The 22,329-nt window shown below is 36.9% G+C and overlaps 1 protein-coding gene across 1 annotated transcript in view; it reads right to left on the bottom strand.

The window, feature by feature from the left end:
- Nucleotides 1-14,303: 14,303 nt before the first annotated feature.
- The window catches only part of BMPR2 (bone morphogenetic protein receptor type 2), a 173,377-nt gene continuing 165,351 nt past the window's right edge, over nt 14,304-22,329 (bottom strand). Inside the window, exon 13 of the mRNA XM_035305333.3 lies at nt 14,304-21,799. Coding sequence (XP_035161224.1) covers nt 21,552-21,799 — 248 coding nt within the window. The 3' untranslated portion in view covers nt 14,304-21,551. The remainder of the gene's footprint in view (nt 21,800-22,329) is intronic.

Genomic DNA, 22,329 nt, shown 5'->3' with positions numbered 1-22,329 from the left:
ATTTTTGTATTTTTAGTAGACATGTGGTTTCACCATCTTGGCCAGGCTGGTCTCGAACTCCTGACCTTGTCATCCATCTGCCTTGGCCTCTCAAAGTTCTGGGATTACAGGTGTGAGCCACTGTACCCAGCAGAAAAATCTTTTAAAACCTGTTTGAGAAAATAATTCTGGAAAACTTCCCTGGTCTTGCTAGAGACTTAGACATAAAAGAAGACTTAGAGATAAAGAAAGCTCAGAGAACAATATGCCTTGTTTAACTTTGCAAGACAAACCTCAACAAGTTATACTGCCATCAGACTATCCAAAGTCATTATATAGGAAAAAAATCCTTTTTTTTTTGAGGCGGAGTTTCGCTGTTGTTACCCAGACTGGAGTGCAATGGCACGATCTCGGCTCACCGCAACCTCTGCCTTCTGGGTTCAAGCAATTCTCCTGCCTCAGCCTCCTGAGTAGCTGGGACTACAGGAGCGCACCACCATGCCCAGCTAATTTTTGTATTTTTAGTAGAGATGGGTTTCACCTTGTTGACCAGGATGGTCTCAATCTCTTGACCTCGTGATCCACCTGCCTCGGCCTCCCTTAGTGCTGGGATTATAGGTGTGAGGCACCGCGCCCAGCCTATGTAGGAAAAAAATTCTAAAAGCAGCAAGAGAGAAGCATCCAATCATCTATAAAGTACTTCATAGCAGAAACCTTATAAGCCAGAAGAGATTAGGGTCCTATTTTCAGTCTTCTTAAGGGAAAAAAAAACCCCTGCTAGCCAAGATTATATCCTGCTAAACTAAGTTTCATAAATGAAGATGAAATAGTCTTTCCCAGACAAGCAAACATTGAGGAAATTTGTTGCCACTAGACCAGACCTATAAGGAATGCTCAAAGGAGTTCTGACCATAGAAATGAAAGGGTGATACTTGCCACCATAAAAGCATACAAAAGTACAACACTCACTGATCTTACAAAGCTATTACACAAATGAGACTACAAAGCAACTAAGTAATAATTAACATTATGACAGGAATAAAACTTCACATATCAATATTAACCCTGCATATAAATGGACTAAATACATTACTTAAAATATATAGGCTGGCAGATGGATTTAAAAAAAAAAAACAACAGGCCAGGCATGGTGGCTTACACCTGTAATCCAGGCACTATGGGAGGCTGAGGTGGGTGGATCACCTGAAGTCAGGAGTTCAAGACCAGCCTGGCAAACATGGTGAAACCTCATCTCTACTAAAACTACAAAAAATTAGCTGGGCATGGTGGCACACACCTGTAATCCCAGCTACTTGGGAGGTTGAAGCAAGAGAACTGCTTGAACCCGGGAGGTGAGATTGCAGTGAACCAAGATTGTGCCATTGTACTCCAGCCTGGGTGACCAAATGAGACTTTATCTTAAAAATAAATGAAATAAAATAAAAAGAACACTAGGCTGGGTACGGTGGCTCACGCCTGTAATCCCAGCACTTTGGGAGGCCAAGGCAGGTGGTCAGGAGATCAAGATCAGCCTGGCCAACATGGTGAAACACCGTCTCTACTAAAAATACAAAAAATTAGCCAGGTGTGGTGGCATGTACCTGTAGTCTCAGTTACTGGGGAGGCTCAGGCAGGAGAATCGCTTGAACCCGGGAGGCAGAGGTTGAAGTGAGCTGAGATCATGCCATTGCACTCCAGCCTGGGCAACAGAGTAAGACTCCATCTCAAAAAAAAAAAAAAAGAACAACAACAAGATCCAATCACATGCTGCTTACAAGAAACCCACCTAATGAGTAAAGTCATTTACAGACTTAAAATAAAGGGGTGGCAAAAGAAATTTCTCACAAATGGAAACAAAAAGTGAAGAAAGTTTATGGAACTTGAACACTCTGTTCCTGAATGATCTTTGGGTAAATGATAAAATTAAGGTAGACATTTTAATACACTTTTCTTTTCCCTCATCTTCTCCTTCTTCTTGAAACAAGGTCTCACTCTGTCACCAACATTGAAGTGTAATGGTATCAGATAAAACATACTTTAAATCAACAACAGTTAAAAAAAAAAAAAAAGACAAAGAAGGTCATTATATAATGACAAAGGTTTCAACAAGAAGATACAACAATTTTAAATATATATGCACTCAACACTGGTCCATCTAGATTCATAAAACAAATACTACTAGATCTAAGAAAAGAGATAGACAACAATATAACAGTACAATAGTAGGGGGAACGTCAACACTCTACTTGCAGCACTAGACAGATCACCAAGGCAGAAAATCAAATAAACTCTGGATTTAAGTTGAACTCTAGACCAAATGAACTCAATAGATGCTCAGAGAACAATGGCAGAATATACATTTTTCTCATTTGCACATGGAACACTACCCAAAATACACCATATGCTTGGCCACTAAGTAAGTCTCAATATATTTTGAAAAATCAAAATCGTATCAAGTATTTCTCAGACCATGGTGGAATAAGGATAGAGATCAATGCCAAGAAAAACTCTCAAAACTATATAAATACATGAAAATTTAACACCCTGCTCCTGAATGATCTTAAATGTTGGTAAATGATAAAATTAAGGTAGACGTTTTTAAACACTTTTATTTTCCTTCTTCTTGAAACAAGGTCTCACTCTGTCACAAACATTTAAGTACGATGGCATGATCATAGTTTATTACAGCCTCAAACTCCTAGGCTTAAGCGATCCTCCTGCCTCAACTTCTCAAGTAGCTGGGACTACAGGCACATGCCACAATGACTGGCTAATTTAAAAAAAAATTTTGTAGAGATGGAGTCTTGCTGTGTTGCCCAGGCTGGTCTTGAACTCTTGGCCTCAAGTAATCCTCCCACCTTCACCTCCCAAAGTGCTGGGATTACAGGTGTGAGCTACTGTGCTCAGTCTAGAAATTTAAAAATTTTTTGGAATAAATGAAAACAGAGACACAACATACCAAAATCTCTGGAATACAGTAAAATCAGTTGGAAGAATGAATTTTATAGCATTAAATGCTTACATCAAAAAGAAAGATCTCAAATTAACAACCTAATGTCACCCCTCAAGGAACTAGAAAAACAAGAACAAACCAAACCCAAAGCTAACAGAGAAAAAGAAATGACAAACATCAGAGCAGAACTAAATGATATTGAGACCAATAATAAAATAATAATACAGACTGTGCGCAGTGGCTCATACCTGTAATCCCAGCATTTTGGGAGGCCAAGGCAGGAGCATTGCTTGAGCCCAGGGGTTTCAGACCAGCCTGGGCAACATGATGAAACCCTGTCTCTACAACTAATACAAAAATTAGCAAAATGTGATGGCATGTGCCTGTAGTACCAGCTACTCAAGAGGCAGAGGTGGAAGGATGGCTTGAGTTTTGGAGGTTGAGCCTGCAGTAAGCCATATCGTGCCACTGCATTCCAGTCTGGGTGATAGAGAAGACCCTGTCTCAAAAACCAACAACAACAATGGATCAATGAAATGAGAAAATTCTTTGAAAATATAAACAAATTGATAGACTGTAAGCTAGATTATCCAAGTAACAAAGAAGATTAATATAAGCAAAATCAGAAATGATAAAGGTGATGTTACAACTGACACCACAGAAATAAAAAGGATCATCAGAGACTACTATGACTATATATGTACATAAACTAGAAAATCTAGAGGAAATGGAGAAATCCCTGGAAACATACAACCTCTCAAGAATGAACCAGGAAGACATAGAAAATACTGAACAGACCAATAATGAGCAGTGAAATTGAATCAGTAATTTAAAAATCTCCCAACAAAAAAGGCCCAGGACCAGATGGATTTACAGCCTAATTTTATCAGACTTACAAAGAGGAACTAGTACCAGTCCTACTGAAACTGTTCCAAAAAATTGAGGAGGAGGGCATCCTCCCTAACTCATTCTACAAAGCTAGTATCACTGTGATACAAAAGGCAGGCAAGGACACCACCAAAAAGGAAAACTACATGCCAATATTCTAACATTCTTTTTCTTTCTTTTCTTTTCTCTCTCTCTCTCTTTTTTTTTTTTTTTTTTGAGATGGAGTCTTGCTCTGTCACCCAGGCTAGAGTGTAGTGGCTCAATCTTGGCTCACTGCAACCTCCACCTCCCTGGTTCAAGGGATTCTTCTGTCTCAGCCTCCCAAGTAGCTGGGATTACAGGCACGCGCCACCATGCCCAGCTAATTGTTGTATTTTTAGTAGAGATGGGGTTTCACTGTGTTGGCCAGGCTGACCGTGAACTCCTGACCTCAGGTGATCTGCCTGACTTGGCCTCCCAAGGTGCTGGGATTACAGGCATGAACCAATGTGCCCATCCTACATGCCAATATTCTTGATGAACATAGATGTAAAAATCCTCACCAAAATAATAGCTAACCAAATCCAACATCACATTGAAAAGATAACACAACACAATAACTGAGTTTTATTCTAGGGATGCAAGGATGATTCAACACACAGATACCAATAAATATGATTCACCACATAAACAGAATTAAAAACAAAAACCATATGACCATCTCAATCGATGCAGAAAAAACACTTGATAAAATTCAGCATCCCTTCCTAGTAAAAACCCTCAAATAAACTACCTCAAAATAATAAAATTTATATATGACAAACCCACAGACAACATCATACTGAATGGGGAAAAGTTGAAAGCATTCCCCTAAGAACTGAAAGAAGACAAGGATGTCCACTTTCACCATTTCTATTCAATATAGTACTGGAAATCCTAGTTAGAGCATTCAGATAAGAGAAAGAAAAGGCATCTAAATTAAAATCATATCTATTCACTGATGATTTGGTCTTATACCTAGAAAACCCTAATGAATCTTCCAAAAGACTCCTGGGTTTGATTAATGACTTCAGTAAAGTTTCAGGGTACAAACCAATGTACCAAAATCAGTGGCATTTCTACATACCAATAACACTGAAGCTGAGAACCAAATAAAGAACTCAATCCGACTTATAATACTTAAAAGAAGAATAAAATACCTGAGAATATATTTAACCAAGAGGTGAAACATCTCTACAAGGAGAACTATAAAACGCTGATGAAAGAAATTGCAGAGGAAACAAATGGAAAAACATCCCATGCTCATGGATTGGAAGAATCAATGTCATTAAGATGACCACATCACCCAAAGCAATCTACAGATTCAAAGCAATTCCTATCAAACTACCAATGTCATTTTTCACAGAATTAGAGAAAGCAATCCAAAAATTCATATGGAATCATAAAACAGCCCGACTAGCCAAAGCAATCCTAAGCAAAAAAGAACTAAGCGGGAGATGTCACCTTACCTGACTCCAAATTATACTACAAGATAGAGTAACCAAAACAGTATGGTATTGATGTAAAAACGGACACTTAGATTAGTGAAACAAAATAGAGAACATAGATATAATGCCACATACCTACAGCCAACTGATCTTCAACAAACTTTGCAGAAACGTAACTGGGGAAAGGATACCTCATTCAATAAATTGTGCTGGCAAAATTGGATTGCCATATGTAGAATGAAACTGGATCTCTATCTCTCATCGTATATAAAAATTAACTCGAGATGGATTAAATTCTTAAATGTAAGACCTGAAATTATAAAAATCCTGGAAGAAAACCTAGAAAAACTCTTCTAGACATTGGCCTAAGCAAATAATTTATGAAATTCATTTGCTAAAAAGCAAATGCAACAAAAATTAAAATAGACAAATGGGGCCTAGTTAAACTAAAAAGCTTCTGCACAACAAAAGAAATAATTGGCCAGGTGTAGTGGCTGAAGTCTGTAGTCCCAGTGCTTTGGGAACCTGACTTGGGAAGATCACTTAAGACTAGGAGTTCAGGACTAGCTTGGGCAACACTGTGGGACTCTGTTCCTACAAAAAATTAGATTAGCTGGATGTAGTGGCACACACCTACAGTCCCAGCAACTTGGGAAGCTGAGGTGGGAGCATCACTTGGATCACTTGAGCCCTAGGGAAGTCAAGGTTGCAGTGAGCTGAGATAGCGCCAGCCTGGCAACAGAGCAAGACTCCATCAAGAAAGAAAAAGAAAGAAAGAGAGAGGAAGAAGGAAGGAAGGAAGGAAGGAAGGAAGGAAGGAAGGAAAGGGAGGGAGGGAAAGAAAGAAAGAGAGAGACAAATTACAGAATGGGAAAAAATATTTGCAAACTATATGTCTGACAAAGGGTGGATCTCCAAAATCTACAAGGCACTCAGACAACTCAACTAGAAAAAAACAACATCAATAAATAGCCCCATTAGAAAGCTGGAAAAAGAAATGAACAGGCATCTTTCTTTTCCTTCCTTCCTTCCTTCCTTCCTTCCTTCCTTCCTTCCTTCCTTCCTCCCTCCCTCCCTCCCTCCCTCCCTCCCTCCCTTCTTTTCTCTCTTTCTATCTTTCTCACCCAGACTGGAGTGCAGTGGCGCCATCTCAGCCCACTGCAACCTCTACCTCCCAGGTTCAAGTGATTCTCTTGCCTCAGCCCCCTGAGTACTTGGGATTACAGTCACCTGCCATCACACCAAGCTAATTTTTGTGTTGTTAGTAAAGAAAAGATTTTACCATGTTGGTCAGGCTGGTCTTGAACTCCTGAACTCAAGTAATCTGGCTGCTTTAGCCTCCCAAAGTGCTGAAATTACAGGTATGAGCCACCAAACCCATCTGGCATTTTTCAAAAGAAGGCATATATGTGGCTAACAAACATGAAAAATGTTCAAGACTACTAATAATCAGAGAAATGCAAATTAAAACTACAATGATCATGCCAGCACTTTGGGAGGATGAGGTGGGAGGATTGCTTGAGACCAAGAGTTTGAGACCAGCCTGGGCAACATAGTGAGATCCCATCTCTATTAAAAAAAAAAAAAAAGAAACAGTGTGATACCAGTCAGAATGGCTATTATTGAAAAGTAAAAAAAACAACAGATGTTGATGAGGATGTGGAGAATAGGATGCTTATACGCCGTTGGTGGAAATGTGAATTAGTACAACTTCTATGAAAAATAGTATGAAGACTTCTCAAAAAACTAAAAATAAAACTACCATTCAACCCAACAATCTCACTTCTTGGTATCTACCCCAAAGAAAATAAATTATTATATCAAAAGATATCTCCACTTGTAATGTTTGTATCAGCACTATTCACAATAACAAAGCTATGGAATACTACTCAGCCATAAATAAGAATGAAATCCTGTCTTTTACAGCAACATGGATGGACTTAGAGGTCATTATCTTAGGTGAAATAACTCAGAGACAGAAAGTCAGATACAGCATGCTCTCACTTATAAATAGAAGCTAAATAATGTGCACACATGGACATAGAGAGTGGAATAATAGACACTGGGTGGGAGGAGGGTGACAGATGAATAATTACTTGATAGGTATAATGTACACTATTTGGGCAATGGGTACATTAAAAGCCCAGTCTTCACCACTATGCAATATATCTATGTAGCAAAACTGCACTTTTACTCACTAAACCTATTAAAAAAATAAATATCAAGAAAGCCAGAGTTGGCTGAGCATGGTGTCTCACTAAGTCTGTAATCCTAGCACTTTGGGAGGATGAGGTGGGAGGATCACTTGGGCTCAGAGTTTGAGACCAGCTTGGGCAACATAGTGGGACCCCATCTCTACAAAATAATAATAATAATGAGATGAGTGTGGTGACATGCACCTATACTCCCAGCTACTCGGGAGGATGAGGCAGGAGGATCATTTGAGCCCAGGAGGTCGAGGCCACAGTGAGCTGTGATCACACCACTGCACTCCAGCCTGAGTCACAGAGTGAGACTCTGACCCCTCCAAAAAACAAAACAAAGCAAAAAACAAAAAGAAACCTAACGTCAATAACGGTTTCTTAAAAGCTCTAAAGCCTAACTTTGTATATAAAAGGCTTTCATGGAACTTTGCTCAACTTTGATAGAATCCTGGCAAATGCTAGGGTTCCATGAAACTGTGTGAATGACTATGCATCTAGATACCTTTTCTGATGTCTCAGAAATTATAAATTATATTTTACTGTGGGATGAAAGCGAAGTCAGAGGGTAGCAGTGTCATGCTTATTCAGGCCTGGCTTTGGTTATTTGCATTGTCCTGGAGAGAAGTAACCACCAGATTCTCTGCTAAGCCCAAATCTTCTCAGCCCATGGAAAGCACTGGACTCTTTTTTTTTTTTTTTTTGAGACGGAGTTTTGCTCTTGTTACCCAGGCTGGAGTGAAGTGGCTTGATCTTGGCTCACCGCAACCTCTGCCTCCCGGGTTCAGGCAATTCTCCTGCCTCAGCCTCCTGAGTAGCTGTGATTACAAGCCCGTGCCACCATGCCCAGCTAATTTTTTGTATTTTTAGTAGAGACAGGGTTTCACCATGTTGACCAGAATGGTCTCGATCTCTTGACCTCATGATCCACCCGCCTCGGCCTCCCAAAGTGCTGGGATTACAGGCATGAGCCACCGCGCCTGGCCCAGCACTGGACTCTTTAAAGGTAAATGGTGTTCACAGAGCCTGTCCTACTGAGTATTCATAATCAAGAAGAACATGAATGGGGTTCTTCTTGTTCTTCTTGGCTGGGGATGCTGACCTGTAATTCCAGTACTTTGGGAGGCAGAGGTGGGCCGGTCACTTGAGCTCAGGAGTTCGAGACTAGCCTGGCCAACATGGTGAAACTCTGTCTCTACTAGAAGTACAAAAATTAGCCCGGCATGGCGCCCTCTGAGGCTGAGGCACAAAAATAGCTTGAACCTGGGAGGCAGAGTTTGCAGTGAGCCGAGATCCAGCCTGGGCAACAGGGTGAGACTCTGTCTTAAAAAATAGCTGGGCACGGTGGCTCACGCCTGTAATCCCAACACTTTGGGAGGCTGAGGCGGGTGGATCATGAGGTCAGGAGATCGAGACCATCCTGGCCAACGTGGTGAAACCTCGTCTCTACTAAAATACTAAAAAATGGCTGGGCGTGGTGGCGCGCGCCTGTAGTCCCAGCTACTCAGGAGGCGGAGGCAGGGGAATTGCTTGAACCTGGGAGGCAGAGGTTGAGATCGCGCCCAGCCTGGCGACAGAGCAAGACTCCATCTCAGAAAAATAAAGTAAAATAAAATAAATAAAAAATAAAAATACCAAAACTAGTCGGGCGTAGTGGCACAAGCCTGTAGTCCCAGTTACGAGGAAGGCTGAGGCAGAACTGCTTGAGCCTGGAAGGCAGAGAGGCTGCAGTGAGCCTAGATGGTATGGTGACACTGCACTCCAGTCTCGGCGACAGTGCTAGACTCCGTTTCAAGTAAATAAATAAATAAGAAAATGTTATGAACCAAATTGACAACAGAGGTATCTGTGTATCCTTTGAAAAGAACGAAGAGGCCTCGGGTTACTAGAGCATGAAATAAGAGAGCCGCCTAGTGGTCAAAGTGGTGCACAAATTTGCCCCGAGCACCAGAGAAACGTGATTTTACCGTTTTATTAACGAAAGTGAAAAAGTAAAAAATAGAAACACTGTAGTAAAAACCAAAAAGGTAAAAGCATTGAAGAAAGACCTATTTTCCAAATTTATCTTTACTCTTTCTAAAACCATGATTGGTTTTAGAACCAATTCAACCATGTTGAATGTAGGTAATACTGCTACTCATTTATCTAAAGTTCTCCGTATATATCGCACATCCATACATTCCCTCAATGCTTATTATTTTGTCCTTTTTAACCAGAAAGATGTGCCACAAATCTCACAGAATAACTAAATAAATTTCCTACAGTTAAATTGCTTTCCAGCACAGAGTGACTCAAAGCACTTAGAGTACTAAGAAGCCTGGTTAATAGAGGTTAAATGAGAATGCACTTTAAAATAAAAATAAGACTATTTTGGTATCAAAATAGCATTAAATTAAATATTGGTACTTCAGAAACAGAAAAAACTGATAAGACTCTGTTCCTGATGCAAAAGACCGACAATTTAGTAAGGAAATTAAGTAGCTTAATAAAGTGTAAAGTAGAAATAGAGTAAGATATGGTTGGGAAGGTACATGGCTACTATATGGTAGAAAATTTGGAATTTCAGGTTGAGGAGCTTGAACCCGGTAACCTGGTAAGAGCATCAAGAAAGATGACTGGCAGCAAAGTATAACATTGCTTGGAGAAGGGAGAAACTATATATAGTCACTGTGGGGTTTTGAAACTCAGCTAAGAAAGGGCAGTGGGAGTTAAGAGAATGAGATAGATGTAATCATTTTAACTTACTTTTTTTTAGTTTTACTTTTCTAAAAGTGAGATGTGACTTCTAGATGGCATCACCAAATATCATGAATAAGCCAGTTAAATTAACTTACCTATTTACCAAAAAAAAAAATTTCTTTTTTTTTTGAGACAGAGTCTTGCTCTGTTACCCAGGCTGGAGTGCAATGGCACTATCTTGGCTCACTGCAACCTCCGCCTCCCGGGTTTAAGTGATTCTCCTGCTTCAGCCTCTGGAGCTGGGATTACAGGCACATGCCACTTTGACTGACTAATTTTCGTATTTTTAGTAGAGACATGGTTTCCCTATGTTGGCCAGGCTGGTCTCGAACTCCTGACCTCAGGTGATCCACCCACCTCAGTCTCCCAAAGTGCTGGGATTATAGGCATGAGCCACTGTGCCTGGCTATTAAAATGTTTCTTTAAAAAAAAAACAACCCAGTAGTTCTGAAGTTCTGCATGACATCCAAAGAGAATAATGCATTTCCCTAAATACTTTTTTTCCTTAGGAATTTAAGCGTATTTTCCATGACATTTTATATAAAAGATTGGATTGATTAGTTCAATCATCATTGGAAAAGTTAGTAAACAAAGGAAAACTTCCCTTTTATCTGTCCCATTTATCACAATTTCAAAAATAATTAAACATACAAATAAGGGACACATGTTTCCTTGAATAGAAAATAGTTTTGAAGTTTTGTCACCTTCTTTTCTAATTAAGTAGACAGGAATCGAAGAGTTCCAGTGTTGGGAAGTTAAGCTAGTTGAGGACTTGATGGGAGAGGGAAGCACTGGGCAAGAGAAGGGAGCTGTACTTGGAAGATCACATATCTACAATTGATACAATCCCCTCACCATCTTTCCACCACCCATTTCAGGACAGGTTGTTCCTTTCAAGGCTGCTCTTCATACTCATCTTTAAAGTGCAGGCACAGGGCCACTTCATTAAAATTTCCTAGTACAAATCCTGTGCGCAACAAGTTGGTCTCATAACACATTCATTCAAAAAGATCAAACTGAGTTTCTGTGTGACTTACCCAGGGAGGCTTGGTTCTTGAGACATTTCTGTAGAGACCATAGGTGAAAGTTGTCTACCTATATTTTTGGAACCAAAAATTTGAACACATGATGTAATAACAAGACAGAATATATCAAAATTTTTATATTTTTAAAACTTATAAAGGAAAGACCCTTTGTCAGCTGCACATTTCCTGAAATTTTTCATTTCTCTCCCTTTCCAAATTAGAACCCTGAAGTTAACAGTCTTTTTCTCTCCAATGTTCATCTTAATGGTTCACTGGGTCCTACTGATTATCTTTAACACAGACTCAATCTGCTCCTTCTTCTCTGCTGTCACTGACAGCAACCTTGGTTTAAGGCTTTCATTATCTCTCACCAAGACCAAACTCTTCTGTGTATTTCTTTCTTTTTTGTTTATTTTTTTAATGGAGACAGGGTCATGCTATGTTGTCCAGGTTGGTGTTGAACTCTTGGCCTCAAGCAATCTTCCTGCCTTGGCCTCCCAAAGTGTTAGTTAGGATTATAGGTGTGAGCCACCATGCCTGGCCAGGTATATGTATTTCTATGTTTCTCCCTTCCTCTCAATTCATTCTATATATTACCAACTGAGTTATCTATTTTGGAAACCCATCGTTTAAATTATTCCGTGACTTCTAGGGTAAGTTCAGACACTAAGAATACCATGCTAACCCTTCTGCAACAGCTGTGTGTGTAGCCATCTCTCTTCATCTTTCCACGTAACATCTCAAATCCTACTCTCACTGAATGTCCTCTCATCCCCTTGAAAAAACTTTACCCTCTCAGGCAGAGAGTCATTGCTCATCTCTTAATTCCTACTCACATTTTGACAGTCATCAAAGTTACCAAAAAGTTACCTGATTCAGCAAGACTGGATTAAGTATCATTGCCAAGTACTCTCACAACATCCTGGGCTTTCACTTCCGTAACACTTGAATTTGTACTATCATTTTTTTCCAAATCTACTGTGAGCAACTTGAGAGCAGGGCTGTTTATCTTCTAGAAGAGCACTTGCCACACACTGGTTGTTCAAAAAAATGTTTTTGATGCCCCTTGAAAATGGGACTTACTAGTCACAATGGAAATTGCATTTTATTTGTAGTTTCTCTCATGTCCCCGGTGCAGTCCCTCCCATTCTCATCTATCCTGCACACTTGTCAGTCCAAACTTCATCATATTGCTTCTACCAAGGTCTTTCCTTCCTCAGAAACTTTGTTCTCTGTATTGTCTATGACAGCAGCCCAAACACTTTCAAAAGGTGTATCAGTTTGGATCTATTTTGCCTGCTTTATTTCCAGTCCATGTCCTCCCTTACTTCTGGCCACTTCAAATATTGTCTTCATTTTTTGTTGAAATCTCATCCATCCTTTTGATTCCCTGTTCAACAATAATTTCCTCAACTGAAGTCTTCTTTGACTCTTCAAACACATATTGACCATATAATTTACCACTTATTTGGGCACTTACATGTTATCTTAATTGGATGCAATAATTTCCTAGGTGGGCATGGAGGAGATAAGGCCAATCCAGGAAATTGTTAAGTAAGGAAAGGCAAGGATCATATTATATTTTTTAGTATTTCTCAGTGCAGCAATGATTCAATTTTGAAAAAGTAATAATAAATCATATCAATAAAATAAAAGCTGCTAGAATATAAAGTTGGCCTTTGATCTGAAAGACACTGTAGAATAAAGAGGAAGATTAATCACTAGTTTATTAGCTCTTTTGCAGAGAAGGATGTTAACCAGGTAAATCAGAGAGGTGTAAGTGAAAATATTTTACTTGTGGCAAGTCATTATCAAAAGGTTCAGCAGGTTATTATTACACATTTTTCCCAGGTCGCTACATTTTCTCTAAGGACATTTAGGTATAATTTTGAATATTACATAGTGGGTTCTGTAGAAAACTGCAGTGATACTACCTGTAACATACCAGATTGTAAGGTTATGCATATGCATATGCATATGAGTCCAAAGGTTTGGATACCCCAAATCTCTTCTATCCCTAAAATAAAGTATTATTTAAGGTGACAACAGAATTTACGGGAGTAGGTCATGTTTTCCACAGGCAAAAGTTCTCTTTGCATATAGTAAGTGGCCCAGTACCCTTTTAAAGATGGTTGCCCCATGAATTGATACGAGATCCTGCTCCAGGACGCTTAGCTAACACAATGAATTAATCTGGAGACAAACAATGTGTGCCATCACAAACTCATATTCTGCTTTAGCAAGGCCTTCTAAAAGATACAAAGATCCAACCAAAAAGATTTGATGATGTGAAGCACAAACACAATATTAGGCCAATAGAAATAGCTGTTTTGGTACCTGCTAGCTTTTCTGCACCCTTCAATTACTCCAAGGATATTCTTGGTTACTCTTAACTACTGAACTATTTTTATTTTTATTTTTGAGTTTCTCTTGCCAAAAATAAAAGGTTGAAACCTGCAGTTCAAAGCAAAATGTAAAATGCATTAGAATCTCATCACTTGACAGTTCAGTGACTGGGCAAAGCAAAGTACTTAATTTCTCTGACTTTGTTTCTTCATTTATAAAAGGGGATAGTAACACATATTTTGCAGGATTGTTGTGGGAATTATTAACAATGTATGTAAAATAACACAGTGCCTGGCATAAGAGGTGGTCAGAAAATAAGCAACTTTTTTTTTTTTTTTTTTTTTTTTTTGAGATGGAGTCCTACTCTGTCACCCAGGCCAGAGTGCAGTGGTGCAATCTCGGCTCACTGCAGTCGCTGCCTCCCCGGTTCAAGTGATTCTCCTGCCTCAGCCTCCAGAGTATCTGGGACTACAGGTGTGTGCCAGCACACCCGGGTAATTTTGTGCATTTTTAGTAGAGACAGGGTTTCACCGTGTTAGCCAGGATAGAATAGCAACTATTATACTAAATTTAGTTGATTTTTAAAAATGTATCATACTGAGTTATGAAAGTCATATTAGATAGAACATTTACTATTCTAATGCAAACAACCTAATTATCATAATAATTTCTGGTGACTTCATAAAATAAAAAAACACAATTACTATTGTCATTAATATGATCTTTAATAAACGGAATAATGCACCATTTTACAGCAAGCCTTTTTTAACCTAAAGAACTGCCTTAAAATCTCCTTCTCCAATGTCTCTGTATCAATACAATCTTTTTACTTAGGTTTATATATATCAAAGCATTTACTTACACTTATTCATAGAAAACTCTTTAGTGGCTTAATGTCAGCTTTCATAGTGGCATCCATAGATAATACAAAAGAAGAGTGATTTGCTTTATTTTATACTCACACTGACCCATCAAACACAACTTATACAGCATAGCAAGGTTTCAGACAGCTTATACAAAAGCAAAATAACTGAAATTATTCATAAACTCATATATGACAGTCTATCTGTAATGTAAGAGCAAAACACACCAACAAAAGATACCCGTTAACAAGAAAGAGGGTTCTGAGGAAGTGCGAATATTTTCTAGCCTTTCTTTTTCCAGAAAAGCATCCTCAAAAATGAATACTCTGTAGCTTATGTTTCTCCCATCCATTCAAAAAAGCATGGCAGCTACACATCTCCTTGTTTCAGCTATTACAACACCCTAAGAGTTAGTGTATTTTACAATTATCCATGTATCATTATCTGAAAAATTATCAACAGAAAACTGAGGATGATTCCAGCTTACATAAACACTGATACAATATAATCTCTATGGAACAAAATGACAAGGCATACAAAAATTGCTTAAATAAATAAATGTGGCCAGAAAAAGAAAATCCACAGAAGTCAAGCAATTCAATGTTAAACTGGGACCTATCCATCTTTGAATTGCATCTTTTAGTATTTTTTTCTTACTTTTAAGCTTCTTTAAAAATGTTTCCTTTACATACTTGAGAGGATTGGTAATATAAGGTGAAGAGCCTGAGACAAGAGACTGCTTATGGATAACTTTCTAGGATTTTAAGTTATATCAACTTAGAGCTTGAACTTGTCTGATTCAAAGAAAAATTGTTTCACTCTGACAATGTGATAAATATTATAGGTTATTTTCTCAAAACCATTCAAGTTATTACTAAAGTTGTAAAATACTTAGTTCACTTTTCGAAGAACGCTTCATAACCCTAAATTGTCTCTGGAGAAAATCCTATCTGAGAGGAACTACTTTACTATCTTATTAAAAACAAACAAAATGGAACAATTTGTCCCATATCATGTATGGTCATTTGACCAAAGAACAGAAATGTAAATCGTTTTAAATCAGTGCTCCAGCACTATAGGCCTAAGTTTGTTGCAACATGTAGCAAATTAGTTGAGTCATTCCCTCTGTTCAGTAATTACAGAACTGGGTAACTTTTTATGATTAATAAAATCTGATATTCTATGTGAAAAAGTCAAGTAAGGTGAAACATTAAATGAGCAGTGCAACAAACACTTTAAATATTCAACTGGATCTAACTGCTTATTTGCTACCAATTGAACTTTTTCAGTGTACAAAGGGATGAAAAGGGCCCTGAGTTTTTAAGTAATATGATGTCTATAGAATGAATCTTAAAACATGAAGATTGTTACCAATTACTGCAAGGATATAAAAAAAAAAAACCATGAAGATGTTTCTGAAATCTAAAGGTAAAAATAAAATGTATAAAACCAACATGCTGCCTTTTAAAACTGAAAAACAAATCAAGTTGTAGTTTCAAATACACCAATTTGCTTAAAAATTCAGTCATAAACTGGACACCCTAGTGATGTGATTTGGTTCTGAAGATTCCTTCTCTTACCCAGATTTTAAAATGGGTTTCAAGTTGTTTTAAAAATGAAAGTGTATGTTCACAATGTTTAATAGTAACACTATAAACATCACAATAAGAGAATTGAAATTTTTAAGATATGATTTATTTTGAGCATAGTTTTAATACACAGCATAAATTCTTCTGAAGTACTTTCAAATGTATCTGCCATGAGATAAATTTCTAAGTTTTTCTTTATATGCACATTCAAATGAGTCACCTAAAAGTTAAATAAAAGCTGTTATACTCCAGTCTGTTGCAAAATAATAAGTATTTCAAAAGTGGTCTACAAAAATGTCCATAGATATACCTGATTAATGTAAGGTTTGCTTTTGAAAGTTAATCTTGCATTTAGCATTTAATATTTGATACAAAGAAATATGTAAAATGTTGTGGCTCAATCATAAAACTAAGCTTGCTGCAATGTAAGTTAAAAAATTTTAATGGCAAAATGATATATAATTCTGTATGCATGGCTTTTTAGTTATAACTAGTGAGAATATAAAAACATAAAATTCCATAATAGAAAATGTTAGATAATACAAAAATTAAGAGCTGATTTGCTGGTAGTATGATGGTTGAATCCGTTTCAAATAGAAACATCTTAACTCTCAATTCAAACTATCAAACGGTTACTTAACTGGAGTCATGAATTTGAATATAAAAGAAAATATAATTTTATGTTCTTAAAAATAAAGTCATTACAATAGGACTGAGGAGAAAGATCTAAAGCCATTTTGTCTGAAGAATTGAGGCTTCAGTGTTCATTGAGAGGCCTGAAGCATACTGAAGACTAAGAATACTGGGGATGATGACCAGCTGCTCTCTTTTGGGTCCTACTGGGTAAAAGAAAAGAATTTAAGATCAAAGAGGAGAGAGACGGAATAGATATGAAGAAAACTATCCTGACACAGACAACCAATCAGATAACTGAGGTGTAGAGTTAAGTGAGACATAAACTATGAGGTGATTTAAGGAAAGTGCACTTAAATGCTCTGTGATTTCCTCTTCTTGTATGTTAATCTGGAAATTTGTAGAGAAGCCTTCTCGAAATTTGAAGTAACTAGCTCAAACAGTGATTTGCCAGATTTACTTAATCAAGGAATATATTTAGGAGGGAATCATGCAAGGTAGCTTTGGGTAAAGTTTGCAAAGTTCATAATGTAAAAGTTAAAATGCAACCTTATGTGCTGAAAAGTAAATTGCCAGTAAACAGTATATTTGAAACACTGCATTCTGAAAATCTCTTGGGGTTTATGTGAGAGGTTACACAATTTCTAGGATGACTGGTCTAGATAACCAACATGTATGTATAGATTCTAACTTTAAGAAGTTAGCTGGGAAGATAAAGCAATATATGAAGCCATCTGTGAATAGTTACAAAATAAATAACCTGCACATAACAGGTAGTAAGTTCAACATAACTTTGTAAAATGTTGTATAGAAATATATTCTCAAATTCTAGGAGTTAATGATCTCCAATAGAATATTCATGTCCATAAATATGAAAAAGGAAATTAAAAGTTCCTTGAAATATGTTTCTATTTTAAATTATTTTCAGGAGAGACTTAAAGAGACTGGGAAATTTCAGAATAACAGCTACAGCCTACTAATTCCATTTGGCTGTAGAAGTCAAATTTGAAAATAATTTAAATTAAAATACTTGCCAATTTTTGTGATAATTCCCACTGAAGCCCACATTTACTTGACTGTTCCTTTCTCTCTTTAAATAGTTTACATTCAGAACCAATGCACATTTTCTGGAAAAACTGGATACATGTAAAGAAGCTACACTAAACTGTTTTATAAAAAGGATATTATCCTTGTATCCTTCCTATATCCTACTCTATTAGTTCTATGGATTGGTAAATTCTCTAAATTTATTAAAAGCAGAAGTCTTGAAGATGGATTCAAAGGATTGATGAGACTGAAATTTTGTGTTAAATTAATTCCCCCAAGTCTACTATGGAATCAATTTAGAGAAAAGTCGCTGTTCCCAAAAGCTATCTTATCTTTTTCCTTGAAATTTACTTTACCTTTAGTTCTGCAACATAAGAATGTTGTGAGTGAAGTGAAATGATTTTAAGATTCATGATGGGAGATAGAGGATTGAGTTTTGTCTTGAATTAGCAATTATTTCTCAAGCAACAATCAGCATAGATTATGTCTACATACCTTATATTTGCCTAACTTCTCAAATCATTAAAGTATGTGGTTTGGCTTATATACAAATAACAATTATGCCAGACTACAGTGACTAAATTTTTAAAATAAACCTTAGCCCATTACACATCCTGTCATATGGCATTGTAGGCAATGTGGTACGGATGAAACAGTGTGGAGAGAGGTAGACCCAGACTGAAATCCCACCTTTGTCTGTTACTAGATGTGGATCTTGGGCATATTTACTTAGTTTCTCTTAGCTTCGGTTTCCTTATCTGTAAAATGGGGATATTAACTATAATGCTCATATGGTTGCTCTGAGGTTTAAAATAACTAGTATATGTATACTTCAGCATTCAGTATGTGCCTTTTCGTAATTTCCTACACTGGTAACAGTTTTTTTTTTCTTTTTTGCCAATTACGCACAAAAGAGTTCTGGGTTCAGGCAACTCTCCTGCCTCAGCCTCCCCAGTAGCTGGGATTACAGGCACGCGCCACCATGCCCAGCTAATTTTTTGCATTTTTAGTAGAGACGGGGTTTCACCATGTTAACCAGGATGGTCTCGATCCCTTGACCTCATGATCCACCCGCCTCGGCCTCCCAAAGTGCTGGGATTACAGGCGTGAGCCACCGCGCCCAGCCTATTATGATGCTTTTAAGGTTACATTATCATCTAGTGAAATAAATTTTAATATTTTTAGTTGAATAATCTTTTATTCAAAAGGACCCACTTTTGTACATGTAAAATTTTGTGATGGCAGTTAAATGTCAACTTTAAGAAACATTTATTATCAGATGAATATTAGCAAGTAATTAAGTCATTTAAAATAATTTTGCTTGCTTGTATCTTACAGATTATAAGTCTGATGTATAATTTAATTTAAAATTTATTAAAATAATATATACTTTCCACTTTTCCTACTTTTCAAGAGTCTACTAAGAAAAACTGGTGAAAGGAAATTATTTGTTTTAAACATGCTTGAACGAAATGGTAAACTATTCAGTTAATCTGGCATATTAATTTTTTAAGGCATTATGTTATCATTTTCCAAATAGTAGAAAATGTTGGAAAACCTACAATCAACTGGCCTAAATACAAATACAGCAGAACATAAGATAATTCTTCTGGAAGGAAAAGATCAGTTAGGCCTCAAATGGTTGTCTATCCTCAATGCTTCAAATTGGAGAAGGAATATAATTTATTTTGATTCAAAGTTGTCCTACAAATATTTGAAAAGAATATCCTAAAATGCATCTGAAAGATATTTCAGGTCAAGAGAACTAAGTGAAAATGTACTGGAAAAGATAGAAATAATTTGTTAAAAGAATAGTAACTGTGAAAAAAATTATATGCCATAAGACTGAAAATCGGTTACGGATCTGAATCAGGATAAGGTCCAATAAAACACAAAATGTGGGAATTCTGGGCACTAATAAAATAATCTTAATTCTAAGAATCCAGAACTGTGTTCAGCAATCTAGCTGAATAAATGGTGTGTGTAGTAACAACTAACTTGTAAGATCACAGCACGTGGCAAATGAGATGGCTTATATACAAATAAATCACAAGTATTTTGGACAGAAAATTGGGAAATTTAGGCTGTCTTTAGCTAAGTGATGAGATGGAGGAATATAGTGAAAAATATTGTTCAGGAGATAAAAACCTAAATCAGAAATTTGGTGATTTTTGTTTTCCTCTTAACCTTTTAATCCCTGGAAATATCTTAGAACTTAACTATATGACATTTACTAACTAATCTGATAATTAAAAAAAAATTTTTAAGTGAAATCATTGTTTGCAAAGATGGAAAATAATTTGTGTTTAGAAAAAAGTCCCCTATTTGACAGAAAGTACTTTATTAAAAAAAAACATGTAGAGGTTGTTGTAGAGAAGATTATAAGTAATGAAAGAAGAGAAGCTTTAAAAAACAATGATTTCAAGTCAAAATAATAAATGTTGCTCACATATCAAAAATAATGTGAAAAACTGGCAAAAGGAAAAATTATGAAAACAGAATTAAAGAAGGTAACATAATTCTGAAAAGAGAAGTTTAGTCTCAGTCTGCTCAAAAAAGGTAGGTTTGACAGAAGCCCTTCCTTCCATTAGGGATTTGGCATGCCACTTGAATGATTTTTCCACACAGTGTTTTAGGTCATGGGAAGAGGAATCATTTTCAGATAAAGTCACCAGTCTTTGCTTAGGAACAGAGTAAATGATACTATAGATTCAGAACTATAAATTACTTCTGAAGTTATAATAAACAGTAAGTGTAATTTTATGAGTCAAAGATGACCTATTCAGAGAATGAAGGCTGTAACACTATTTTGTCTTAACCATTTATTTACCTACTTAAAAATTTCATAAGTATAGCTCCATAAGCTTACCAATAAAAATGTATTTCTTAAATAAATGAACATGGAACATGAGCATACATAGAAAAATAAAATGGGAAATGGCTAATATTTGATGTCCTGTATTTTGTTCTATTCTCTCTTATGAACTCCCAAAACCAGAAGCAAATATGTTTATTAAAATGCCTGGAAGAAAATATTTAGGATTTGGAAGGTTAAAAGCAATGGCATTTAAAATAAGGTTTTGGTAGTTTCTTCTTTAGAGCCCTTTGAGACAATATTTCTGCATTCTCCTTCACAAGGAGGGAGAAAGTGAGAAATCAGGTAGCTGCTTCTCCTGTGCAAAATTCACTGTCATAGAACTGACCTACAAAAGTATGGGAGATGGGGCAGAAAAAATGCTTATATTATGGAAGAAAATATGCCCTATTAGGAAGAGAGCTTACAAGAAAGCTTACTTGTGGCCTATAAACTATTGCACATTCAAACAAAACACAAGAGAAAAGATGTCCAACAGATAATATGTTCAGGAACACATCAACATAAAAAACTAGCTTGTGCCCAGAAATAAAACATGAATACCAGACACCACTGTAGTCAAACCTGTCTTAATTTGCTTCTGTTTTAATGACCTTAAGAAACTGGTCCAAACTGATTATCAGCAATATTGTTTTTGCTTTTTTTCTTAAAAAAATATTTTGAGACCACTTTTGATACGCACACATATAACTCTGTGGTCGTAACAGACAAATATAACTTTAGCGAGACTAAACAAAAGTGCAAAACTTAAAAAACAAAATTTAAAAATATGGAAGCATAAGCTAAATTTTTCTGCATAGCTGAAATCTATTTAAAGCAAGTCCTTGTTGCAGGGGTGGGAGGGGGTGGTGACAGGAGGATAAAGCAGTTTTGTTTTTTTTTAAAAACGTCTTCTGCATGTTTAAATGATGCAAAAAATAATTTCACTCCGTAGGCTTGAAAACACTTCACAGACAGTTCATTCCTATATCTTTAGACACCATGGTTGTGGCAGTGCCTCCTTCTGCAAGGTAAACAGCAGTGCTGGATTTGGAATGAACTGCCCTGTTACTGCCATTGTTGTTGACTTCACAGTCCAGTGATTCAGTGGAGATGACCCAGGTGGAGGGGCGCCATCGCTTAAGAGAATAGGGAGTTTTCACACGTTTCTTGATCTTTTCACCTGATCCTGATTTGCCATCTTGTGTTGACTCACCTATTGAAAATAAAAGTGCAGAAAAATGAACTGCATTACAAACTTAAGAAATAAAGGGTGAGGGATGTAACTCAAGAAAAGGTCAAACCAATGTCTGAAGAGGGTGCTAATGAACATTTCTTGAAATTCATAATGCTAGGCAATGTTTTTCTAGGCAAAGCTTAACCAACGTACTGACTGATTTATTCTATAGGACAAGGAAAAACATAAAAAACAAAAACAGGGAAGAAAATTTAAAGCTCTCAGCTGTATTCTTAAATCTTCTGGTTTTAGTAAAATGTACTTAATATTGTATTTAATGCTCAAGGTGGATCAATGTTTTTTTTTTTGGTAGCTCAGGCTGGAGTGCAGTGATACGATCTTGACTCACTGCGACCTCCACCTCCTGGGCTCAAGCGATTCTCATGTCTCAGTCTCCCAAGTAGCTGGGACTACGGGTACATGCCACCATGCCTGGCTAATTCTTTGTATTTTAGTAGAGACAGGGGGATTTCATCATGTTGCCGAGGGTGGTCTTGAACTCCCAAGCC

The sequence above is a fragment of the Callithrix jacchus genome, chromosome 6 (assembly GCF_049354715.1).
Source record: "Callithrix jacchus isolate 240 chromosome 6, calJac240_pri, whole genome shotgun sequence".
NCBI classification, from domain to species: domain Eukaryota; kingdom Metazoa; phylum Chordata; class Mammalia; order Primates; family Cebidae; genus Callithrix; species Callithrix jacchus.
The sequence above is the reverse complement of the archived record's forward strand: the minus strand, read 5'-3'. Positions and strand labels throughout refer to the sequence as shown.